General features: G+C 29.7%; 2 protein-coding genes across 13 annotated transcripts; both read right to left on the reverse strand.

Annotated features, from left to right (window-relative positions):
* Nucleotides 1-4: 4 nt before the first annotated feature.
* LOC143347377 (diacylglycerol kinase eta) lies at nucleotides 5-17,675 on the reverse strand. Of its 11 annotated transcripts, none has more exons than XR_013080596.1 (23): nucleotides 16,918-17,674; nucleotides 16,240-16,444; nucleotides 15,916-16,052; nucleotides 15,677-15,768; nucleotides 15,483-15,613; nucleotides 14,973-15,141; nucleotides 14,797-14,899; nucleotides 12,938-13,260; nucleotides 12,384-12,695; nucleotides 12,138-12,292; nucleotides 11,812-12,061; nucleotides 10,961-11,349; nucleotides 10,483-10,808; nucleotides 10,103-10,397; nucleotides 9,704-9,931; nucleotides 9,474-9,576; nucleotides 9,106-9,375; nucleotides 8,742-9,036; nucleotides 8,034-8,357; nucleotides 7,828-7,923; nucleotides 7,623-7,769; nucleotides 3,703-7,563; nucleotides 5-2,345 (listed from the first exon to the last, which is right to left on the reverse strand). XR_013080596.1 is itself a non-coding variant. In XM_076776505.1 (23 exons), the coding sequence occupies exons 1-23, from the start codon at nucleotides 16,954-16,956 to the stop codon at nucleotides 2,257-2,259; spliced, it is 4,623 nt and encodes a 1,540-aa protein (XP_076632620.1). In that variant the 5' UTR covers nucleotides 16,957-17,675; the 3' UTR covers nucleotides 5-2,256. The 11 variants fall into 11 exon arrangements, 10 of the variants coding, with proteins under 10 accessions (XP_076632620.1, XP_076632637.1, XP_076632601.1 ...); XM_076776505.1 differs by having other exon boundaries at nucleotides 7,419-7,563; nucleotides 16,918-17,675; XM_076776522.1 differs by having other exon boundaries at nucleotides 5-4,427; nucleotides 7,419-7,563.
* Nucleotides 17,676-18,698: 1,023 nt separating this feature from the next.
* Nucleotides 18,699-27,141, reverse strand: LOC143351460 (uncharacterized). 2 transcript variants are annotated; one of them, XM_076782964.1, is made up of 8 exons: nucleotides 26,900-27,141; nucleotides 26,552-26,786; nucleotides 26,226-26,460; nucleotides 19,718-26,158; nucleotides 19,456-19,626; nucleotides 19,223-19,378; nucleotides 18,947-19,126; nucleotides 18,699-18,804 (listed from the first exon to the last, which is right to left on the reverse strand). In XM_076782964.1, the coding sequence occupies exons 1-6, from the start codon at nucleotides 27,051-27,053 to the stop codon at nucleotides 19,265-19,267; spliced, it is 7,350 nt and encodes a 2,449-aa protein (XP_076639079.1). In that variant the 5' UTR covers nucleotides 27,054-27,141; the 3' UTR covers nucleotides 18,699-18,804; nucleotides 18,947-19,126; nucleotides 19,223-19,264. The 2 variants fall into 2 exon arrangements, with proteins under 2 accessions (XP_076639079.1, XP_076639078.1); XM_076782963.1 differs by having other exon boundaries at nucleotides 18,899-19,126.
* Between the last annotated feature and the right edge of the window lie 77 nt (nucleotides 27,142-27,218).

Raw genomic sequence — 27,218 nt, forward strand, 5'->3', positions numbered from 1 at the left:
TAGAAGGATCTCATACTATTTTGAATTTCTCTTTAGTATAATAAACTTGACAACAATTGATATCTTTTAAAAAATATTCTTTTTACTTTTATGTAGTTTAAAAATATTTTTTATCGTTTAAAACATGCATTATAATGGTCATATGGTTTATTCTTCTTGAACATTCTCAAAGATATGAGATGTACAAATATGAAATTACAACTGAATATTTAACATTATATAATACTGTTACAATATTATTACTTGAATACAACATATAATTTTTGGTATAGTCTTAAATAAATATCACATGCAAATTATTTTTATGATTCACTGTTGCTTACAATATTAAATGTACAATGTGGAATGCAGAATACAATTTTGAAGATAGTATATTATAATATAATGCCTGTTAAGTAAGTACTATCCACATATTCAAGATTAGAAAATCTAAGATAGGCACTTTTGTCCTTGTGGGTTTATATTGGAATGCAAATCTGTATATATGAAAGAATCGACTAATTTTTGTGGTATGATTGAGCATCCAGTAACATTTAAAAAGACAAGGTATAACAAATGAAGCACTACATCAAATTGTATAGTTATGAACAGTTTCAAGATTACATTATCGACATTTTATCCTAAAGTTTATATTACAAACAAAGAAAAATTTATGACATTGAGACAGTTTAACTGTTCTCTTTTTACTCTTTAGATTACCACATTGAAACATACAATATTTTTTTTCTTTCCTTTTGCTAGAAAGTGCACCAGAGTTACTTAAAGAATTTTGTCTTTCATTTAGACTAATAGTATATTAACATATTGATTCATTTTATGTATTGCTCATTAAAAATTTGCTATTTATAAAAGAAATCTGTAATGTGGAACAATTAATATGTACAATTTTATACTTTAATTTAGAACTTAAAGATACATGCTATAATCTAAGGCTACACAAAATTATAAGTTATTATATAATGTGCGCAACTATTTTAAGTTATTGATTTCTTTCTTAATAATATTGTTAAATGCTTAGCTTTCTATTTACTACTACTGTACATAGATATCTGTCATCCATTTTAAGTCACTATGCCTCTACGAAATCTTTAAAACGTATTACTCAACACGGTGCGCTTTCTAGTTCAAAATTCGATTTCGCACGAACTACCTCTTCTAGTTACTAAAGGCTACAACCATTCTCTCCCCACCAAACATGTAAGATATAAAACCCTTAGAAATCAGTTTACAGGATTTCTGTTCCTCACTAACGTCTAGATGTAACGTCTTTTCATCGAGTTGTCGCTTGTAACTGAGGGTTGTACATAGAACGTACCGAAATGCATCATATTTATTAAATTATAATGGGACTTCACGTTTCTCACCCCGGAATACAATAATACCTTAGTTATTTAGCAATAACTAAAATTCAACATTTTTATGTTATTTTCAAGTATAAACAAATATAAAAACTGATTAGCCTCTGCAATGTTCTTAACATTAAATATACAATAATAGTTAAAAGTATTTCAATGTTATGTGATTGTATAAAATAACAATAAAAAATATAAATTACATAAAAACACCTGATTTACGTTTTATGTATATTAGATGTTCATAAATTTCCACAAGAACATTCTTAAATCTGTGAGTTTCTTGTTTTAAAATTTGAATTATATCTACTATTAGTTCAATAAATCAATATTTTATGGTTACAATTATTACTGTACTAGTAAAATAGAAATTTATTATTGTAATAATCATAATGTAAAAAAAATATACATATAAATGTTTATTAGGGTGGCTTCTATTTTTCATGATATTCAATGAATTTTTTGGATGGTATATAAAAAAAGTAATTTTTCTAATATAGTAATACAATCGGATATCGGAAAAACGTACTTTACAGTTTTATATGTAAAACTTTAAAGTTAGTGCGGTATGTCTTCCCGTTATCCGATTGAGCTAATATTTTATACAAATTATATTTGTATACATGGTATCATCCCATGGAGTAAGGTACCAAACAAATTTCGACCATATATAGTTAACGACCACCCTAATATTTATTTATACATATCACTTGATATTTAAGTATAGTAGGAAACAAAATTGTAAAAAACAAATAAATTTATAGAGTACAATTAAAACGATTAAAAATGAGATCAATGACAAGACATACATAGTGAATAAATACCATGGTCAAGATAGCAAAATTGGCCCATTACATTAACTTTAATCACTTTTGAATCATGTTAAGTACAACCTCCACTTTTGCTATGCCAACTTGCCCCTTTGTTTGAGAAACAGATATATGTATGTAGATTTGAACTTTCTATCTCTCAAACGTAATAAGTGAAGCAAACCTGGAATAACAAAATGGTATGGTGAGGATGATAGTTTCTTGGTAACTATGAGATGTTAATTGATTAGAGTATAGCTGACAGCAGGACATTTTTTCAAAATGAATAATATAATATAAAATAACATAGCAAGATACTGTAATATCATAATATACATTAAATTTATAAAGAGACATATACATACATACAACAGACATCCATACATGTGCTAGAACGCTCGAGTATGTTGTACATACACCCATATACAATTGTATATGTATACATACAACGGATACACGTATATATATACAACTACTCAGCATAATATGCTAATACACAACAGTAGCAGATACGCACAACACTACATACACGCATGCGAAAGAGACCTGGGTATCAGTGTATTGTACCTGCCTCAGACTGCAAAGCAATCAAATCCTGAATCAAAAAATCTCCTATTTAATATAACCTTGACTTCTACTACTGTACTTTGAAGTGTGATTGGGGGGGGGGGGGCATATAGCCAAAAGCAGGTACTTTTATAGTGAAGTGCTGAACCTCATAGGCAGTACTGATAGAAAATCTTTGAAAGATAACGATTGTTTTTCTTGCATGGAAGGTTTAATGCGAAGGTTTAAAGTTGACAGGAATTATTAATTTAAACCAGGTACTACAGTACCAAAGTATTTGAAAACATCGTACTATACTGTAATATAGAATATGTCCTAAGTTAATCAGGTTAAGTCGAATATTAGAACTGACCAAGATATACTGTATAATTATAAGATTTATAATTTTTATAAGATGCTATAAATTTAAATTATCAATTGTTTTTGTTCAGATGTTTTTATACTTATATAACAAAGTATTTTGTATTTATTCTTAATTTTTAATTATATTCATACACTTCTTATGCAATAAATCATTTATTTCATTATTTTGTGTATAAAAGTATTAAGTAATATAATCTAATGTTAAGTCTCATACTTTATCAGTACCCATATTCGACTTTAGCCTGTCTGTTCAGGTCATGTTCAATATTACAAGGTAGTTCTAGACTTTCAAGTAACCGATTATCTCGTGAATTATTAGCATTAACTAAGATTAAACTGTATTGGCCATTCAAAATCACTTTCTTAACTGTAAATCGCGTCAGATATTATTCCTACTTTTTCGTTATATCAGCTTGTCCCGCTGATGGAAGACAGGAAGAGTGTATCTGTAGGTTTGTATGAAGAGACAAGAGATCAAACAGCGAGTAGCCAAATAGAATAACAAATACAACCCTTCAGACCATTGAGCAGCCAATCGATTCTAATTGTTCCTGATAACTACGCCTATTCAGAGCAGCCTTGATCTACTTCACATTGCCTAAATGTGTTACCTAATTGTATTTGTCTTATTCCTATTCATGTCATCTGTCCTTTTCATGTGCTCTCAGTGTCAACAACCCGAACAGCTGATTTTGTTCTATTGCTTTCTTTCCTTATCCAAGTCGCGCTTATATTCTTTCTTCTGAATCTCTCCTCAAAAGGCAGCAAAGTCTGGAGCAGAAAATCTCAAGGGCTTATACCAATTTGAAGAAATTGGGGATCACCGAAATGACAAAGGCCGTTCTTTAAACCGGCAGGCTGTCAAACTATTTTTCAAAGAATCATTTTGCAATAGAAGAAGAAGAATATCTTGAACAAAGAGCTTTGTTCGGCAAAGAGTTTAAGAAATTTAAACAGCAAGAGGTCACTATGTCAAACAAACTACCGGCAACAGATGTTGAGATCATGTTGCGTACGATTTTGCCGCGAATCGATCTTCCAATCTTTTCTGGCACGTACATCGATTGGGATTAATTTAAAGAGCTATTCGATATTCTTGTACTTCGAAATAAAGTATTGTCTAAAATCGAACAATTACAATACCTCTTGACACACCTTACTGGTGTAAATTTACCCACAGGTGATTTTATCGTTACTACTCTCTCTGTCTGATGCCATGACTCCCAGAACCCCAGATATTTAACTTACTTTCTCTCAATTTGTCTCTGATACCTTCTCCCCTGTCATGTAGGCTGCATTTCCAGAATGGGACTATAGTCACTGGAAAGTTCATGATCTGGAAGATAGACACTGAGGAATTAGAAAACGAAGAGTTAATATAATAGAATGAAAAGATCAGGACTAGCTGCTATGTTAACTTCATGGAAGCTCAGAAAAAAGCTACAATATTAATTACTCGAAGACTGACTACATCTGTTGGCTATTTCAAATTTCATCATTTAATGAGGGGGATGAATCTAGGCAACATTAAGCCTTTTCACTCTGAGGAGCTCTCTCTTTTATTGCTCGGGGTTGAAAACATTGAATAGAACCTCCAGTGTTATTTGGATCAAGATCACACTGAAGTATTATTTAGATGGCACCTTAGTCGAATTTTCTGATCCTCTCTTGAAGTAGAAGACAGAAGATCTCAAAGTTCATAATAGGCACCAGAGACTGCTTGTTCCTGGGAGAGGGAGAAGCAGTTACCCCTTCACAGAGATGTATTGCCATCCAGGATTTTCAAGGAGGAGGAACACTAATTTGTTTATCACTACTCCTTAAGAGAATTTGCAGTTTGTCCTCAGTATCGGAAAAAAGCTTTCTTATAGAGCTCCTGGGGTCCCTATACCAGAATTAATCTAATGCTAAACAATCTGTAGTAGTAACAATAATAGTAGTAATCTTGCTTCTATTAGTTTCAGAAACTTGGCTAGAAAAGATTATAGTAAACCGAGTTAATTTAAATCTTACTCAATGAAAATGCTATTTAAGATAATCTTGTATCTATGATGTTTAATTTAACCACGAGTTATATCAAAGAACCTCTGTTTCGTGAGGGGGTACTTTTCAGCAAGTACAACATGGAAATTACGATACATTTTTAGAAATTTGCTTCCTCTTTTTTTTCTCATTAAATTTGTACGTGATACTTTTATTGCCATTGGCGATTTATTTATACACGTGTTCATTATTATTATTATTATTATTGTTATTGTTATTATTATTATTATCGACTCTGTCGGTACGTTTTATACAATTGTTACATAAGATCGTATTAATTAAGTCTCACTATTTTTTTAATTACTTAATGTTAAAAACATGTCTTTGAGTACTTTTCAATTTTTCTTGGAAGATAAATATGATTAAACATTTTAATTAACGAGCATAAAAAAGTTGTAGGACATTTACATATACACAGTGTGCCATTTATATGTACGTATAAGATTTTTTTCGAAAGTGCATATGTGCTTATGTATGTGTATGTGTACATATACTTTATATAATACATAGTATAGTTAATATAAAGACAAGAATAATTAATCTATAGAATACGATATATGGATTATTAACATACAGTGTGTCCCACTCAAATAGATTGAGTTATAAAGATTTTGAGATAGAATAAGAAACATAGTATAATGCAAAGTTAAACAGTTTTAGATGTTTTTACTTATCGCGTTATGGTCATAAACTGCAATTATTTTTAAATAGAATCTCATATGCATTTTGTATTGTACTAATAGACATAGTCTTGTAATTGGTATATAAAAGTATTAAGATGCTTGCGCGAAAAAAACTTTTAAATTAAGAAAGTTTAGAGATATCTTAGCTTTAAGTTTATGAAATAGTACTCTATCTTTTTACATGAATTTTAATGCTTTATACTCTATCAAATTTTACCATAATAAGTTGGACATAATATAAAAGAAACGAAGTTGTCTTTTAAATCTCATTTACGTTTTCACTAGTAAAGAAATTATTAACACCATATTATGTCTTTGAAGTCATGCAACTGTTCTAAGTAACACTTCTTTCCATTACTTAAGATAGTGAAGATCTGTTTCTATTGGGACACCCTGTATATGATTCAGTAATTTCAAGGTTGAGTAACACAAAAAATTCTTTTTTACAAGAAGACGTAAAATATTAATTTACTTGTAAAAACTTCTTGTTAAATTTTTAATATATGAAGTTTACACTTACAAACACCCTGTAATAAATATAGTTGTTTTCTGTACCATGGATATGATATCCATTTTCTTAAAATGTATCATGCTTGTATACACATACATATACATATCTATGTTTTGCAAAAGAAATTAAAGTCAAAGTAAAATAATGTAAATTGCAAATAGAGTACAGTTGTATAAATAATATAATCAACATTAATTATTTAATATCTAGATTAATTTGTAATACTGCTATGATTCAACTTAATATAATATTTTGAAATTTTTGGTGGAATATTTATCAAATATAAAAAAATGGCAAACAATGGTATAATACCTTTAAAATTGATAGATGATTTACATTAACATATAGTTTCTGAAGTCTTTAATTTTTGTACAATGCATAAAGCACAAAAGAAACTTAAATTATAATTTAATAAGACTTTTATGATGTCCAAATCTTATTTGTTTGATAAATGCATCATCGATAATTATGTTCGTTATGTCTAATAATATTTTGAGATGTGAATTTCGTTCAAATATACTTTACTAAGCATGAGTTTATCATGTTTGTAATTTAAAAAAACAAATGTCTCATTCTAATTTACTTATAATTATTTGATTTCCGACAAAGAGTAATTCAATAGTTTGGCACAAGTATCATCAGTTTGTGATGTACAACAGTGGAAAAAATTATTTTCCTATATCGCTGCTGTGTCACGCTGAGTACCCTTTTTTATCGGAATATTTATGTTGTGACTTTTTATCATTGCAAAAAAGTTTTAATTGCAATGTAAGGATTTAACTTTTTGTCTATTTCACAAATGATTTGTATATAGTTAATTACTACTTTTGATACCAGCAATTTGTAGATTTAACAGTATTAACATAAATTTGTAGATAGCTATTAACTGTTATAGCACACTACTTATTTTTATAATTTGAAATGCTTAAGTAAGGGTCGTATACCTAATTATTCAGATCATTGATAGCTTGTAGGATTCGTTTAACGTGTCCTACTTTAGTAATACCAAGTTCCTTAAGATCTCTACGGGCTAGTGTTAACAATTCCCTACCTCGTATGTCGTGAGAAACAAATTTGTCTGTGTATTCACCCAACTGTAGATTCTCTAACCAGGAACATACTTCTTGAACACCCCATGTAGTAACTTGATCCCTAGCAGGATGTCCACCAGAATTACCTCCTGAACGTCGGAATTTTAACCAGAATAAACCTTTGTGGCGATTCTTTTTATCTCCCTATTTCAATACAAATTTTCAATAAATTTTACTTAAAAAAAACTTCGAAAGTATATTACCTGTTCATCTGATGGCAAGCTTTGTAAATATACTAATCCTGTGCCTCCTTCATCAAATGTACATTTTTTCAATTCTTGTTCCATATTGGCTAAAGAGAATGATAACTTACTTTCTAAATCTTCTCGCAATCTCTGCATTACATAATTCTGATTATTAATTGGCAATTAAATGTCAAAATAAATTAATAAAATACGAAGTACTTACTAAATTATGTGCTTTATCTCTAAGTAATTCACATGAGTCTTCATACAATTGTCTTGCACTTGAAACTAATTCTGTTACAACTGGTCTCAAATTGTTCTGTTTAATTAGAAACAAAGATTATTGTTACTGCGAGAGAAAAATATATTATTGATACTTAATAAACATTAAAAATGTCTTCACAATAAATAAAAATAACTACTACTAACGCCTTGTAATATTTTTCCATTTGGATGTACTTGTTCAAGTGCCTGGGCTGTCCTAGCAGCAACCTGATATAAATCTGGCTCTAAACTTGGATGTGATATAATGAGTAGTTTGACCCATTTAACCAGAGTTGTAACTACTTCAATAAATCCCAGCAAAATAAACATTTCTTCGTCATTTAAGTGCGATGGTTTACTCTGTGCGTATAAATGAGGCTTTGGTTGCGATTGTAATTGTGCATTGCTTAAAGTGGATGTTGATTGCGATATTGCATTGAGGGTATTGCGTTGTTTTTCTTCCCACGTTTTTAAAGATGTCTCAAGAGCCTAAAAAGTACAAATCATAACGCAGTTATTACTTGACAGTTAGTCACTCTGTCGTTAGAACTCTATCGAATGGCCGTCGACTTGGGGAAGGAGGTCCTATTTTCAGGCCCCTTGTAGGTGGAAAACTACTTCCTTGCACCTAAACGTTGATGGAGGAAAGTCCCAGGTCACCCTGTGACGAGGGTACCCAAGGCTATCTCTCCAAGTCGAAGACCGCAATAATTTACGGGGGAAGAAACAGAACTCCGGATTAGCAACGCGACGAGTGGCCGCGCGTAGTGCTTTCGCTTCAACAAAGCGCTATTTCTTATACTACGAAATTATCAAGTTGTGTACGTATATGTATATATTTTTATAATCGATATTATATTCTATTTTACTTACCCTATTTCTGTACAGCATTTGCATACGATTTTTGTGTATAATACGTATAATACCAGGTGGTTGGATCCAAGCTTCACCATCGACTTGTATAGGTACTCCTTCATCTCCCAAAATATTAATTTGAACTGTTTGACACTGTGCAATTCTATGATGCTGCAAATTAATAAGTCGCGATGCAGCCATTTGAACAGAACCAAATACAGCTACAACTTCCAATATACGGTCGTCAAACGACGGTGCTAAAAATAAATCTCCTTCTTTGGTACCTCCCCAAAAGTTTGTGCCACCCATAAAACTACAAAAAACATAATTCCTTTCAGTTGTAAAATTTACAAAAATACCTACTTTATTTCTGCATATATACCTTGGAATGTTCAATACAACAATCCCTTGTAAAGAAGGTAATGGTATCCGCTGACCGTCACATTCTAATTGTACCCTTTGTTCAAGATTTTTGTATGTTTTTTGTAACCACTGTTTGGACCCCAATACACCATACCACATATAATTTTTTGCCCGTGATCGACATTTCTCAGGATGTTCTTCTCTCTTATGATGAAAATCAAGACTGATTTTTGCATCAATACCAATTCCAAAATAATTGTTCATAACACAACGTTCAAAATAACCTTCCCTGGAAAATTGAACAAAATAATTTCTATTATTAATGCACTTTAAATTTCATTATTTATTTATATTTTACAAATGGTGTATTTACTAAGTTAAACTCACATTAAAGTTTCATCCGGATCCATTAATGGTGATACTGCTGCACAAAGTGCATCTGCATTTGCAAGTAATGCTTGACTAATGAGACCTGTTCCTCCACTGACATCTAAAAACATAAAATAATAATAAACTAAAGACTTCCAGTCAGCGGAGTACTGTACTACTTTGCATATATCGTTTGATTATACTACATTAAAAAATTATTTTATATAAAAAGTAAAATATTTACTTACTTGGCCACATAGATAATTGAACCAATGGATTAATAATTGGAAGTTTTTTAGCATCTTCGGTTTTGTCAACGGATTTTACTCTTTCATGGCGTAAACTTACATTAGAACCACCAAATCTTGCAGCTGTAGCAGCTAAAGAGACTACTTCTGATGCTTTTAGTAAACTTCCACTGCTAATTCGACGAGTTGCTTGAGGAGAAAAACCAGACTCTGGTAGCTCTACACTTACTATTCATTTGTAAAATTGATTAATGACTTTAAGTAATTTAAATAACTTAAGGAAATATACATATAATTTATTGAAAAATATTCGATAAGAAAAAAAACAATTGTTCAAAATCATAGTATGCAAAATATTACTGTAATTTTATGTATTTTAACGTATGAAAGTGAACTTACGTTTTTCCATACTTTCACCATTATATCGTTTTAAGTATGGGCTCATTTTATATCCTGTGTCTGAATCGTGTTGACTTTCAATAGACATTGATGGACTAGGAGGATTAATTATAACACTTATTGTAGGTGGAAAATTATTAGGTTTTTCGTTTGTTGGTGTATTATCTGAAGAAACAGTGAAACAACATACAGGACTCAATAAATCAGATGTTTTGCCATCTGGAGATTCTTTAGATTTGACAACTTCAGTATTATTTTGCCCAGATAATCCTAATTTATACTTGATTCTATTATTCTGTATAAAATTAATAAAACATTTAAATTACATTCGGTAAGTGCAGTTTAGATTAGACTCATTAGATTAGTTATATTGAATGTACCTCTTTCTCCATAACTATGGAATTTTTTGCTTCTTTCTTAAATGATCGCCTAGCAATATCATTACCTTCTACAAATTGAGCTAAACTGCAATATTTTTGTGGTTTCTCAATCTGCTCAGATTCTAAACACTCTCTTACAGAGTCATATTTTTCTCCGATCATCGTACTAATTAAATCTTGACCAAGAGAGCTTAAATCATCGATTAAACTTTCAGAATTTTGTACTTCGCTAGTAAACATGTCTGAATTATCAGGGGAATCAATATGTCCAATTTCAGAACTGTCGGATCTTTTTGTAGAATCAAATATATCACTACCTATACGAGCTGAAATAAATAGAACAAATTATCTATAAAATACATAAAATGTAAATTATTTGTATATGGCATGTATAATAATTATCTGATCAGAACGTGTTAAATAATGTATGATGACATTATCGACCGCAATTATATAAAATTTTTGTTTATACACTTACCAATTTCACTTTCACTATTTCGTATAACGTAACTCTTAAAATCCAAAGTATCAGAAATCATACTATCTGTACTAACAATACTATTACTACAGCTACCTCTAGATGTATCCACTTTATTTTTATTTTCATATTTTTGTTCATGTTCTGGGGATAAATGTCTAGATTGAATTGAATCTGAATCAGGAGAAATAATTGTATCTTGCATAGTAGCATCATCTGAAGGTGAACTTGTATCAAAGTTAGTTCTCGTAACGCTTATTTGAAACTCTGAAGAAGCTTCTATGTTATTATACTCAGATATATGTTGATCATTACATGCATGAATTTCTGTTTCTTGTTGATTAAATATAGTCATGGACTGAGTTGTAATTACTTGAAAATTAAATGAGCTGAAACAAAATCAGTACATTTATACTTTTGATATTTTCTACAATACATATTATAATATTGTCTGTATATACACATACATATAATTATATATTTGTGTAACCATCGTGCAAACGTTTTACTACTCAGAATAAAACATTTTTCATAAAGATGTAAAAATAATGCGTAAAATATAGGCATACCAGTTTTGTTTTAAACTTTCATAGCTATTTACATATATTTAGAAGCACAAGATTTAATCAGAATATACACTGATATATTCAAAAAACTTTCATCTATTTTTAAAGTTAAACCAAACTAATGCATAATAAGTACTTCATTTTTACTAATAGACATGCATTATTATAAAAATCTAATTTTTCAAAAACCAAGAATGATAAAACAATTCTGACCCTAAAGCCTGCAAATATTAATGGATGTCAAATGATATAATTTGTACACAACATAAAAATTAATATACTTACCCTTGTGGTGAATTTTCACTATTTCGTCTTGTGTCAGCAAAACCATCAGGAGCAGGTAATGTTAATAATTCTTCAGGTTGAGAATCTCTTCTAAGATCAGGCATTGGACTTAAAGATGCCACATTAGGAGTAGGACTAGCAGTACATATAGAATCTTCTGTACTTTTTAGGGATTCTATAAATGGTCCTACAGATAAATTTTCAACGTGGTCCACTTTTAAACCAGGTATATCCATTTGTTGCTTTTTGCCTATAATATATATTTTGTCATTAAAGATGTATTTGAGAAAAAGTAAAAACTAGGAAAATAATAAAATTTAACTTACTTGATACAGAATTTAATACTGTAATATCATCATCTAGTGAAATAGTCGTATTTGATGTTTTAGAAATATGTTTTGTATCTGCATTAATCTGATCATCCATAACCAATTGTGAATATTCCACAAGTTGTCTTATAATTTTTTTTAAGCTGTTTGCTCTAGAATTCAGAAAAAATGTAAGAGAAATATTTAATATTCATGTTTTATCAATGTTTAATTTATCCTTATACGAAAAATTGTACAATATACCTTGACATTACAATTTCCTTTTCCATAAGATGTCTTTTTCTTTGAACCCTTTTTAAATTTGTTATATCTTTTTCTGGCTTTTCTAATACCCCTTTCTCGCAACTTCCAGGTGAGATAGAAACTTCAGTATTTAATGTAATATCTGCATTTTCTACATGTTCAGGTAAGTAACATTCTTCTCTACATAAAGTTTGTAACAACAAATCAAGTTTTTCCTGAAGTATTTTACACTTTTCTTCCACTTGTTGGTCCTCAGAATTCATATTTTCCACTATATGAGTTGCAAAATCTTTGACTGTGTCACACAAAGTTCTACCAATAAAAAAAATCTTGTTAATACCATTTACGTGCCTTAATCTATTATATGTATATTACTTTAACATACAAACTAATATTTTAACATAACATTATGGTTACAATGAAAATATGATTACAATTATAATCTTGTAAATAAAAAATGAATTAGAATGTTAAGACAGGATTTTATATATTTTCAATTACCGTTATTTTTGTAATTCATTTTTATGATATTATATTTTCTATGAAATACTTACTTAATGCTAGATAAAACTACATTGTCTTGATCTGATTGTAAAATGTTTGTTATGTGAGTAATAACATTGTTTTCATATTGATGGACAATATTGGACTTTAAAGTTGTTTCAGATCGACTTAAAGTAGTTTTATGACACGGCAAAGATATGCTACGTTCGAAAGTCATAATACTCCATCGATCAAGCATTTTTGTGCCTGCTTTTTCATATTTTTCTAATAACTGGGGTAAATGAGTATCATCATCACAAGAAGACCCCCAACCCAATACACGTGCCAGATCATTTCCTGTTCCCAAAGGTAGAACTCCAACTTGGCACTGCTTCTATTTTAAATTTTGAAGCAATAAATAATCTTGTTAGAGAGTTTAAAAATAAATGCATGAGGAAACAACTAGTAATTATGAAAGTGTACAAACATAAAGTCTGTAAACTCAATTATGTCGGATCATAGGTGTCATTAAAAAATAATACAAAGTTATATAAATTTTAAGGTATAAGTTATATTGTGAAATGTATAAATATTTACTACTATGCAGCATACATTGCAAATAAGCCAAGCAATTTTTAAATACCAAGAAAAAAAGATTTATTCTGCACAATAAAAACTCTAAAGACAAATATATATCTAATTATAAAATATTTTATATCAATTCTTTCTGCTCAATAACACATTAAATATGTTATATGTTATATCTGATAAAATAATAGATTGTGGACAGTCTTTAATCTTCTCGGTACGAGCGCCAGATATATCCGGCATTCATCTGATGATCTGTGTGTACCTACGAGTGCCGAATATATCTGGCATCCTCGTGGAATGGGCGCCTTGTACAGCGGGTGTGTATTCATTCATTTAGTATCAATTCATTATAAGAAGTAAATGATTGTAATTTTCTCAGATTCTATGTTCTAGAGTTTATGTTAGCAATTATTTAATATAAATTAATTATCAACTATATTAAACATAAAATAAACAGTTAATATAATAAATAACATTTTTAAAATTACATGGAAAACATTCATTACTATATAAAATTCCATATAATACAAGTAATATAATATTTAACTAAAAACTAATTATATTTAAGAATTTTTAAGGAAATCATGCGTAATTTACACTTACCATCTACAAATAAAGTTAATGAAGCTTCACGCATACAAAGAATCCTAATGCACAAACACCAGTATCATCTGAAATAAAATTATAAGAAACACGCCATGCTGTTTAAAATATTAAAGCTTTTCATAATCATTTTTTTAACTTTTCTGTGAAATTTATGAATTTGCAGTTTAACTCAATATTAATATGTATAAAACAAACACATGAAAAGATGTGAAGTAGTCTATAAAATTTGTATTATACATGATAGGGTATTAACTATGTATTCCATTCATTTTAAATTCCTTACAGGAAATGGGCTTCTATCTATTTACTATCTATCAAAATACTGCAATTTCCACAGAAAGGCTAAAAAAATTAATTTCATACAAGTATTCTGATACGTATTACGGCAAAATATTATAACATTCTAACTAATAATAACAAACGTACGGACATGCGAATAATAAGAAAATAATTCCAATTTAATTTTATTCCATCCTGACTATGTTTTTTCAGCTACACAATTATGTGGTTTACAGATGTGTTTATAACTGTATTTAATATTCGTGCATATATGTATATGTGCATATAAACAAAATTTGTATACAGCACAAATCTGTGCTATATACAGCATTGCAGATTCTATACAACATAATCATGTTTAAGATAAATTTATGTACGTATAAAAGTTGAAATTCATGCAATTAGCTAATATTTACAAAATAAAATATTATTAAAATTCTCTACTTTTACTTACATGCATCCCTAAACGATCAATTTCGGAAAGAACCCAACCAACAGATCCATCACCACTACACACCAAAATTCGAAATGGATCAAAGTGACGAAACAACCTTAACCTGTTTAAAATAAATTAGTAATAAGTTTTAGTCAGACAATTAAAACTTAAATAATTTGTATAATAAATCTTACCCTGGCCCTGGTCCTCCTTTTATAAGATCAAATACTTGTGCTGGATTTAATAATTGTTTAAATCTTCTAAGAAATTTAACACCTTGATTGTCACCAGATTTACTATTTACAAATACTAAAAGTGGACTGCACCCAGTAGGTCTAATAGCTTCCCATGCTTCGTCGCTACCTATTGCATATTAATAAATATTACTTCAAATTAATTTAATCCTTTCATTACGGGTACCGACTATAGTGTATATCGGGTCGGGTGAAAACCTGTGTGTACGGGTGCTAACTATAACGGCGCGGTGTCCCGTTCAGCGGCGTCACTCCAGCGGAGTGGACTGCCGTAACAAAAGGGTTAAAATTTTAAGTATTGTAAAATTAGCATAGACAAAATTTATCTTGCGTAGGAAATAATAATATACTTTGTAAGTATACAAGTACAGTGTAAAATATTGATTAAAGATGTGTACATAATAGCTACGTCGAAAATTTCAATTATTTAAAAATTATAACAAGTATTACCTATACTATGCAATGCTGTAGGAGGAACTACGCTCAATTTAGCTGGTCCTAATGGACATTTAACACTTATGGCAGGTCTACATGCTGTGTGTACTGTAGCTCTACACCATAAACATCTCCAGTCTTGAAGTCTACATAAGTGAAGAGAATGAATAATAATTTTGAATACTAACTAACATCATATGCTTTTATACCTGAGTACAGAACCACAAGTTTTGTCACACACTAAACATTTTGAGGATACTGGTAAGTTGCCTTCCATCCACTGATGTGGCATGGTAATGTTCTACGTAAAACATATAAATTGATTAACTAAAGATTACCACTATTTTCAGATAAACAAATTAATTTCAGGAATTGTATTTATTACAACATAATAAAGAAAATTTATCACTGTTTTTAAAGAAAGTTTTAATAGAACTTTTACACATACCCCATCTTGGTCCTCAATAATCTCTTTGCCAATAGATGCTAATGTAGTCCATTTGCAATTATTTATTGCTTTTATGCTACATCGTTTGTGAACCTTATATTTACATATTTCACAACTCAAACCATGTGAAGTAACACCTATGATATATAAATTATATTATATAAAGTAAATCATACATTAATGGCATTCAAATAAAAATGTAATAAGTTGCTAAAATGATAATCGAATTAAGAAATACGTTGTTAAGTTATTTTTCATTGAATTACTTTATCAAAATAAAAATTTAAAGATACCAAAATATTTATATATATATACAATATGTACCATAAAGAGCATCTCTACAAACATTGCAGTATGTTGGTCTTGCATGACTTGTTGCATACCATTGGTGATTACCACTAAGCATTTCTGCTATACCAGAATCTGTTTGAGGATGATTCTCTGCTACTGTTCTTAATGCGTTCAACCAATCTTCCATTTCTCGTCTGTTTTCACCACAGAGAACCAGTGATCGAAATGGAGTTATCACCTAAAAATAAATATATTGTTTGATGTCTCAACATTAATATTTGGTCTTTAATATAATTTTTGTAATTTAATTTCAATATAATAATCTCTTGTTATATATAAAATACCATATTATAACTTTGCATTTACACTATACTATTTATGCACAAATACCAATAAATTATTTTAAAAAATGAGAAAAATAATAACACTTTTATTCAATGCATTATATACTAATAGGCACATTTTTTCTAATAAATTAAAAATTCTATTAAATATTTTACATCGAATTTTTATAATTATAAAGATATAAGTTACTCTTATGATTCCTCATTGCATTAAAACAGTAAATCATGATACACTGTTTGATAATAACTGCACCACATGCAACGAATATTATTTGTAGATACAACAGTTATATTAAAAATAAACTATCACATAATTCCGAGAAAAATAACCTTGTGTATATATTCATGTCGCAAAACAAAACATTACCTTGAATCGAGAACGGGTTCTCTGTTGCTTTGGTGACATTTGAATTGCAATTTCAGACACATTTGAATTCTTATAATTTGTACATATACCAAACAATTGTAGATGTTATATTTGAACAGCAGAAATCGACTTTTGTGTATACGAAAAGTATCATAGCAAAATGCACTGAGCATCGGAATAACCGAAGAGTAGTTGTGTGCGCGATGCTCTTTTCTTCTTCTTTAAGCCATTGCTATGTCCTATTTTCCATGGCGCATGTCATGTCACCTCGTTTATAAATAAGTGTCTAAATGAAAATGACATGCATTGTTGTAAAATTTTCTTTTCTGAGTGACTCTTTTGCCAGTGCATATTTATTTTTCTGACAAAAGCTGATACGCTAAGTAAATGTAAAGGACACAAACAGAAATGTAACGTATTCAATGTTTAGGGGACTTCCATTCAAAGAAGGGTTGAATAGAACCAACATATGTGTATATTTTGCTTTCAGATATTGATTATGCAATTAATCTAAAATTCAATGAATAAAGCATTTAATAATTAATAAATATAATTAACAAAATAAAAAATATAATTTATTATTATTCAAAGAAAATTGACATTGAACTAATTAAATTTATTTGTTACTTTCTACAATATTATAGATTTCAATAATAAAGCAGTAATATAAATTGTAGCAAAACAGATATACAAATTTTACATGTATTAAACAAACATGTAAAAAAATCCAGAAATATTAATTTGGACAAAGTTAATAAAAATGAAATATAAAATAAAATGACTCTGTATAATTATGATTATTTTTCTTAAGTAAAAATATGTACGTATACATGTAGGTGAACAATTTAAGTCCTCTAGTTATAAATAAAAAATATAAGAATAATATAAAATAAATGAATATGTTATGAATGGACATAAATGTCTTTTCTTTTGTATGATGTGTATGTTTCCTTTCTTTTTATTTTAAATTAGTATTAAATATAGTGTAGAGCAAATCAACTTTAGCAAAATTTTATTTTGCATAGTACATACGTAAATAATAATATTATACTTTAAAAGTTTATTACTAAAGATATCTCAAAATGAAGAAATCAGTAAAATCATGAAAATTTCTTAAAAAGTCTTCTATTTTACAATATGAGACTTTGTTTTCGAGATACACATATTTACAATCAACTGTTAGAATCAGACTTCCGGAGCGCGTTATTTAAATATCAGAACCACTACTGTTAAAATACTTTAAAAAATAATAAATATATTTATACCTTAATAATTTAATAAAATACGTATATTTAAAAAAGATATATTTTAAATTTTTTATTGTATACGTATTTCCTTTAAATTGCACCTAATCCTTGTACTTTAGTGTTCGAATATCGATACCTCAAAATACGATTCAAAATAAGATTGATGTATAAAGACAGTTGCATTAATGAACTGACAGTAACATTATATTAAAATCTGCAATCATTCAGTATCATGCAATATTTCTGTCTTTTAATATTGTAGGTAACGTTTGTATCAAAGCGCAAAGTCTATTTATATAAGTATATGAGCGGGGCACTGATTTGTATATAGAGATCGGTACAGCAACTACTGTAGTCGCAGTTAACACAGATCTCTAAGTCATCTCTAGTGAACAGAATACAATATTCGAAAATATACTATCTATAGCGGAGGAATGTCACCACCCAACTAGATTCTAATACACTTCTTTCCTAAAAATGGAAAATAACAGTTTTGTACCCAACTCTCCACAAGTAGTGTGGCTAGTTTTTTCCCCGAGTATACATATATCTGTGATTTTCATTTTACGATCACATTAAACTTGCGTATTAAGAATTAAATATCCTTTATGTTTCAAAAGGGCTTCTGCATCTTCATCACCTATAATCGTTTACAATTAGTAAAATTGATGATATGTCATTAGGAATATAATATTTGTTAAAATTTTATGTGATAAATAACGCTGAAAACCTACGTCATCTTATAATCTAAAATGACTTTTTCTGAGTCTTATGATATATACCATAAAGATAATTATAGAATCGCCTTATTCTTCGATCTATTTCATCTTCTCTATCCTTCATCCCTTCGAAAATGTTCATATTAATGATCAGATAAATTTTACATTTCATCTTAGATTTGCTAGATGTCACCAATCAAGGTGGCACATGATACAGAATTTCAAATTTTATTTATTGTAACGCTGAAATACATGTACTTAATTAAATTATATATAGCTCATAAAAAATGAATTATAGTATTTTAAATGAATTTAAACTTTAACACATTCAATACTTACTTATTAACTTTCAACTGTTTTCGAAACAATAGAACATTACGTTTATTCTAATTCCTTTATTCTAGCCTCCAGTTCTTTTATACGCTGAGATCGAGAGCGGCATAAGGTTTTCATTAACGCTTTTTCTTTTTCCAATTTTTCTATTTTTACGTGATCCTGCATAAATATTACGATTAAAATCAGACGTATTATAAATTCGATTATAATTAATATACATTAATATTTTAATCTACCTCAACAATACCGCTGTTAATGCTACAAAAACGTATCGTATTCTTGGTAATTGTTTGGCATGCTTGGTCTTTTCTGTTAACACGCCATCGTCTACAGACATCGCATTCCCACATATTAACATCATTTAAAGTCCTTTGAAGTTTCCGAATTTCAGAGTTTAACTCTACATTCTAAGCATAAAAGAATTATATATTTATAATTTATGTATGTTCAATATTTTATTAATTTTCTACATATTGGTTTTTACTGTTTTATACATACTTTAGTACGAAAAGCAAGCAAATGTTCTTCCAATTCCTTGCACTTTCTTTGATATGGGAAGCTTTCACTTTGAATCTGAATTTTTAACGTTGCAATTTTCCCATTTTTTAATACCAATTGTAATTCTAATTCGTGAATTTTTTTCATCAGTTGTTGACACTTCTCCTCATATTCACTAAGATTTTTATTAGATGTAACAATTTCGAATTGTCTTTTTGTACTTTCTATCTGTTTTTTGTAATCATTTAGTTTTGTCTGCAATTCCAAATTTTCTTTTTTTAATGTACAAATAATATTTTTAGTCTCCCTCAATTCGATGTCTTTCGTTTGTTCCACACTTATTTGTAATCTCATTTCGAACGCATCAACCTGATCTCGAAGTTTCTGATTTACTTCGTTAAGATCTTTTATTTTTTCGTTTAACTCATTGATTTGCGTATTTTCCGTTAGACAGGAATATAATTTATTCTCTAGTTTTGAAATTTCGTCGTCTCGTTCTCGAATTATTGCTGCGTATTCATCCAACTCCTTGTCCAGGTCTTTGTTCTCGTCTGTTAGTTCTTGTACCCGATTCACATACTGTTTAAGTTCATCATCTTTTTGGTTTAACATTAATTTTATACCTTCTAATTCCAATGCAATTTTATTTTTTTCTAACAGAAACACATCGTGTTTTTCTTCATCTGTTGATAAATTTGAAATATTGTACTTGGACACGCGTAAAGGCAACATCTTAATTTCAGTATTCTCTTGCAACAAGAGATCATACTTATGCTTTAAATCCATTAACTCTTTTAATGTCTGATTTTTAATGTCTTGAAGTTCTGCTGCACCATTACTTGCTTTTATTAAATCGTTTTGCAGTTGTTTATTTGTATTCTTCAACTCTGCTAATTCTGCTTCCATAATTTTGCTAGTACTGTTTCTGACTTTCCTCTCCAGTTTCATATTTGCTTGTTGAAGTTCCTCATATTTTTCTTTCAACTGGTTCAACTCTTCTGTTAAAACTATGTTGTTACTACTCAATTTATTTAATTGTTTCATTAATCCAGTATTTTTTATTACTTCAGAGTTCAATTTGTCTTTGATTATTTTTTCTTGCGCTTCTCCATTTTCCTGTAATACCTTTGTTTCTTGTTTATATTGTTCTATAGTCAATTTTTGCTGTTTGATTTGTTCTTTTAACATTTCACACTTCGACGTAATAGATTCAAACTGTATTTTGTATTCCGATAATACGTCACATTTACTTTTTAAAATTTCTGTGATTTCTTCGATATACGAAGTTTTTTGCTCCAACTGTTGATTTACTTCATTGTGAACTTTTCTAAGTTGTTCAAGTTCTGCATTAATGTTCTCTATATTTTCAGTGTTCCTCTTTATCTCGATGGAATTTGATTCTATAATATTCTTTAATTGTTTTTCATTCTCTTCAAGTCCTTTGATGATATTATTTAACTCTAAATTCTTTGTTTTATAGGATTCTACAGTATAAAAGAGATCACTTATTTTCTTTTCATGCATTTCTTTCTCAAATTCTATCTTTGATTCTAATTCTATTTCTTTGTTTTTAATCGCTTCCTGTGCTTCTTTTTCATTTTTCCGAGCAATTAGAATTGCTTCTTCTTGCTGAATATCAACCTTATATTGCTTCTCAAATTCAATTTGTAAATTGTTAAAATCTGTTTCGAGTGTTTTCAAGTTTTCTTTGAGAACTTCATTTTCGTGAGTACTCATCGTTAGAAGATGCTCCAATTGAAAAATTTTATTTTGATACTCTTTATGACCACATTCTCGGTCCGTTAGTTCTGTTTGGAGTTTCTCAATTTCCGCTTCTAATTCTTTAGCCCATATTGTAACACGTTTTTCTGTATCCGCACTTTGTTTCTTTTCATCTACCAGCTTCTGTTTATCTTTTTCAAACGTTTCTTGCATAGTTTGAATCATTTCTTTCTCTTTCAGCACAAGTGTCTGCAATAAGATTATAAAGATCTCGTTTACAGATTTGTTTGAAAGATCCTCACTAGTTTGATTACATTTGAGCGATTTTAATTCTTTCATTATAGATTTTCTAATATCATCCAATGATTCCGTGAGTTTTTCGGGTATCATTGTATCGCAGTTTCCATGAACATTTCGCAAGCTAGTAAGTTCTTGCGTTAAATTCAAATTTTCATCAACATATTTATTCAGAGTATCATTAAGAGTTTGAATATGGCTTTCAAATTCTTTAATACGACATTCATACTGTTGAGACGATAATTCAAATTTATTTTTGTATTCGATTTCTAAGTTACTTTTAGAATCAATTAGCTCTGATTCAACAGCTTGTAATTTTTGTGTAAGAATACATTTTGCTTCTTCCCTTTCTTCCAACAACTTTTCCACAGAAAAAACTTTTTCTTGAAATTCTTTGCACAAACATTCTTGTTTTGTTAAATTCGTTTGAAGGTTGTCTACACATACTTCCAATTCCTTGATCCTTATTGTGGTTTGTTGATTTATTTCATCTCTGCATTTATTCTCGATAATATCGGAAACATCAGACTCATTTTTTTTATTCCTACTTGAATCTAATTCATTTTTCAAAGAGAATATATGCTCATTTAATTGATCAATTAAAGTATTTTTATTTTGTTCCTTCAATTTCAATTCTTCTAATTCTACTTCTAAAAGTAGCTTTTGACTTTCAAATTCTTTTTCCTTTGTTAAAAATTGTTGAATCTCGTTATTTATTTTAGATAATTCCTTCTCAAGAATTTGCGTCTTCTCTACTGCGATACTCTCATTCTCGGATACTTTCTGTTGTAATTCTTCATTGGTAGCTTTTAATGTGTCTATTTCATTTAAAAGATTTACTTTTTCATTTTCAAATCGACTTAGTGTAGTAGTGAAATTCGTACTATTCTTCTTTAGTTCGTGTATGCCGTCTCTTAGTCGGTCAATATGATTTTGAATTTGCTCTATTCTGTGTTCACTTTGCTTTGATGCGGATTCGATACTTGCATCTGCAATTTTTACTTTTTGAACCTGGATCTCTTCTAGCTTGTTACACTTATCTTTATACAAAACTGTTAATTTATCATAGTCGACATTCAATGTTTGCAATTCATCGTTCAAATTCTGAATACTCTTCTCAATAAAGCTTACATTCGCTTCGTCCATATGACTAACATTTGCAGAAACATCACATTCGCTTAAGTTTAATTCTCGACTAATTTCGTTCTTCGGCATCAAGGTATCTACGCACGAATGATTGAACTTACTTTGTAAATCTTCAAGTTTTTGATTTAAAACTTTCACTTCTAACTTAAGAGCTCTGCGACTCTCACTCAAATTCTTCAAGTGCGTACATTGACTGCATGAAGTTAATTTCAAGTCGCTAAGCTTTTTATTTAAGAGCGTCAGGTAATTAATTTTTTCTTGTAACGTTATAACTTTACTTGCCAAGATTTCACGATTTTCTTCCTTTAAAATATCTTGCTCAATAAAACTTTCATTTTCTGTACTGTTATTGAATATTGTAGATGGACACAATGTATTGTATGACTTTTCATTGTGACAGTGATCAAGACACTCCATTGTCTGTAACAAGTTGTTGGAAAATTTTATATTTTCTTCTGATAGTATTGTTATCCTCATTTTCAGTTCTACAATTTCTGCCTTCAAAATATTATTCTGTGATCTTAAATGATCTTCATCTTCCTCAACAGAGTTTTCATTCATTGCCTGAAACTGTTCTATTTTGCTTTTCAGTATATCACATTGTTCCCTTAATGAATCATTTTCTTCTATTTTGTCTATTAAATTAGTAGAAAGTTCAACATTCTCTAATTGTAAACATTTATTCTCTTGTGCGAGAACAGTTACTTCATCTTTATAAATGCATTCATGATTGTACAAAAGCGACTTACTTTCCTTAATGCCTTCAAGTTCATTATTCTTCTCAGCAAGAGAAGATGCTAATTCAATATTCTCGTTTGTTAATTTGTCGATTTTATTTCGATATGTCGCAAGAAGTTGTTCCTCATTATATGTTTCGGGTACTCTGAAATGCATGGTCTCTAGTTTCTCAGTTAAAGTTGCCAAATTGTCCTGTAGATTAATTTTCTCAATTGTAACTTCACTTATACGAGCATAAAGTTCATCAATTGTTTTCTGAAGATTAAGTTCCGTTTGTTTTGCATTCTCTTGTTCTGTGGTTAATTTGGTAGCCATTTCCATATTCTCAGTTGTTAGTAAGCATACAGTGCTTTGTAGATTCTCTATGTCCTGTTTGAAGTCCTGTATGCTGATTTTAATTTCATCTAGCTCTAGACTTTTGAACTGAAGATTTTTTGCCAATTGGCTTTCTTCTAATTCCGTACCTGCCATTATAACTGAAGTTTCTGCATTACTTTCAAGAAAGTTTAAACATGATGAAACTGATTGATTTTGCATTTGATGTTTTGGATCTTGATCCTCAGTTGCAATATTTGTAACATTCTGTACATCATTTATATCATTTCTTAGTTCTAACTCCGTCATCTTTTTATTCAGTTCGTAGCGTAATTCGTTATTAATATGCTCCAGTTCTTTCTTTTCTGAATTGATATCCCTAACTTCTTTTTCTAACTTAGAAATTATTCCTGTTGCTTCTTGATTTGCACTTTGTTCTGATATTATTTTTGATTCTAATTCAGATATTTTCTGATTTAATTCTGTATTAGTACGATCGAATTCGTTTTTATCATGGGTCATATTTTCAATTTCTCTGTGTAATTCAGAAATCTTTTCAATTGCTTTTTGGTGAGCAGTTCGCTCTAATATAACTGTTGATTCCATTTCAGCAACTTTCATATTTAATTCAGTGTTAAGATGTTGAAATTCTTGATTCTGCTTAGTAATGTCACTAATTTTTTTCTCTAAGTTGAAAACCTTTTTCGACATTTCTTCATTTGCAATATGTTCCGATACAATTTTCGATTCTAAATCGGCATTCTTTTGATCTAATATGGCCCGTAAATCAACATTAATACGTTCAAATTCGTTTCTCTCTAAAACAATTTCTTTAATACGTTCCTCTAACTTAACATTTTTTTCAACTATCTCTTGTTTTTCAGCTTGCTCCGAAATAATTTTCGATTCTAATTCTGTCGTCATACAATTTAATGCAGCGTGTAACTCAGCATTAATTTGTTCATATGTATCTTTTTCAGATGTAACATGTTCACTTTGTTTCTCTAATTCCGTTAGTTCTGTTATTTCTTGAGCATTTGCTACATTAGAATCGATTTTCAATTTTTCCAATTTTAATGGCTCTTTTTCATGTGAACAACATTGATTTTCTTGAAATATTAATTGCTTTTCTAGAGCTGTAAATTGACGAAGTTCTATATACTCCTTTGTTAAATCATTGATACATTTTCGTAAAATGTGTTTTGGTGTGGAAGGAGATTCCTGGTAATTCATTGTTTGAGTTGCTGTGTTACATTTATTTGGTGTTACATAAAGAACACTTTTTTCTGGAGAAATGCTGTCCTTAGAATCAGTAGTGAATACATCATCTCTAAATGTAACACAACGTCTACGTTTTGTGACATATGGTTCTTCATCACTGTCAGTAGCATTCTCCCTACTTTCACGATCTCTTTCACTCTCAAATAATTGTAATTCAAAATCAGTGAAAGCTGTTTGAAACGTTTGATTCATTATATCAACAGATTGAAAGTTCTTTTCATGTGGCATCTCGTAAGACGCTTCTTCTACAGTTGATAAACTAGATGTAGCCTTGAAAACAGGTAAATGTTGACTAAACAATCCTGGACCACCCCATGTTTGTCTTCGTTTAGAATTAGATTTAAACGAAACTCGATTTGTAGTATCACCAGAAACAATTCGAGTCTTCAACAATTCTATTCTTTCTTCCAACAACTGGTTAATACGATCCTTTTCCTGTAACTTAGATTCCATTTCTTCAACTTCTGCTGCTCGATTTTCAGTTTTTATTTTCTGTAATTCTGCTTGAAGTTTTGATAATTGCTTCGCGTATCGTTTTAAGAGCGCTGCGTCGGACATTACTTCATTAATTTGTGGTTTATTCTTCACACTCTTAGCACGACATGCAAATGACAAAGTACATTGAGTTTCTTCCAATGCAGCAGGAGTTACAGCACATATTACAGCTGTCATAGCATTACCACCTAGTGAACTTTGTAGTAGCCTTGTTAATTTACTATCGCGAAAATTAACATGTTTCTGACCATCCTGGAATTCACTTAGTTGCATGATTACTAATCCCAATGTGGATAATGACATATTAATGTGGCGACCTTCTTTAAATCTTTCTCCAGTTGCTCCAGTTTGACCTGCTCTTTCAGACCCAGCAAGATCCACTAGATTTAACTGTGATACTTGTATGGCACCATCTGAATCTCCTTCAACTTCTCTGCTTTCAATTGTCTAAGTAGAAAACATACAAGTGTTGAATTAATGTATTTAATACTTTCAGTGTTCAATGTAAACTTACAATTCTAAATATAGTGTGACTTCTACTACTACGCTCGTTCATGTTAGTCTCTCCAATTCTTCTATTTTTATCTCCTTTCTTCATTAAAGATAGCACATTTTGTGGACAATTTGTGATTTCTTCTTTACAGTGAACAATTACTTGCCCATTGCCATCATCTTTCAACTTCAAGTCTATATTGCTTTTGTTTAATAAATCATTGACTCTTTCATTGTAAAGCTCCAAGTATGATACTCTAAAAATTAAAGGTGATCACTACCTATTTACAATAATCAATTTTAAACTTACTTTATTTACAACAATACATAACAAGTATATATTCGTACCTTAACAAAAATTCCCTTCCAACAGTATTTGCAATTGCATTGAACATATAGTCAATTGCAAGTGGTATGATTCCAGGTTCTTGTGATGTACCAAGCATGCTATATGTCTTACCAGAGCTTGTCTGACCATAAGCAAATACTGTTCCATTGATACCATTTACTGCTGCGTCCACAATAGGCTTCACAATAGTATTGAAAACATCTGAATTAGATGCATCAATGTCAAAAATATGATCTGTAATATAATACCGAATCACGATATAGTAATTAAATGAATTTTATTGCAATTGAATATGTTATAAAAAATCACTATGAGCAAGATTAAATTTATAAACGATGGATACGTACCAAAGCAAAATCTTCCATCTCCGCGCTTTTTCATCTCCGGATCCGTGGAAGCAATAGTATTTTCTTGAACTACCCATTGTATCGTTTGATTTTCATCTTTTTCACGTTTGATTAAAGGCCTGACCCTAATTGCAACTTTAATACTATCTGACATTTTTACTTAACAATGTTTCGTTCGAATCAACAAATAATTACACAAGTGACGCATTTGGCTATCCAGTATTGAAAACACCGTTTGAAAAAGAAACACCTTCGGTTTCAGTTTATATTTGAATTTCTCGTAATGCGATTGGCTCTTTTAACCATAAATTTATTCTTA

This window comes from Colletes latitarsis, chromosome 2 (genome assembly GCF_051014445.1).
Source record: "Colletes latitarsis isolate SP2378_abdomen chromosome 2, iyColLati1, whole genome shotgun sequence".
In the NCBI taxonomy this organism is placed as follows: domain Eukaryota; kingdom Metazoa; phylum Arthropoda; class Insecta; order Hymenoptera; family Colletidae; genus Colletes; species Colletes latitarsis.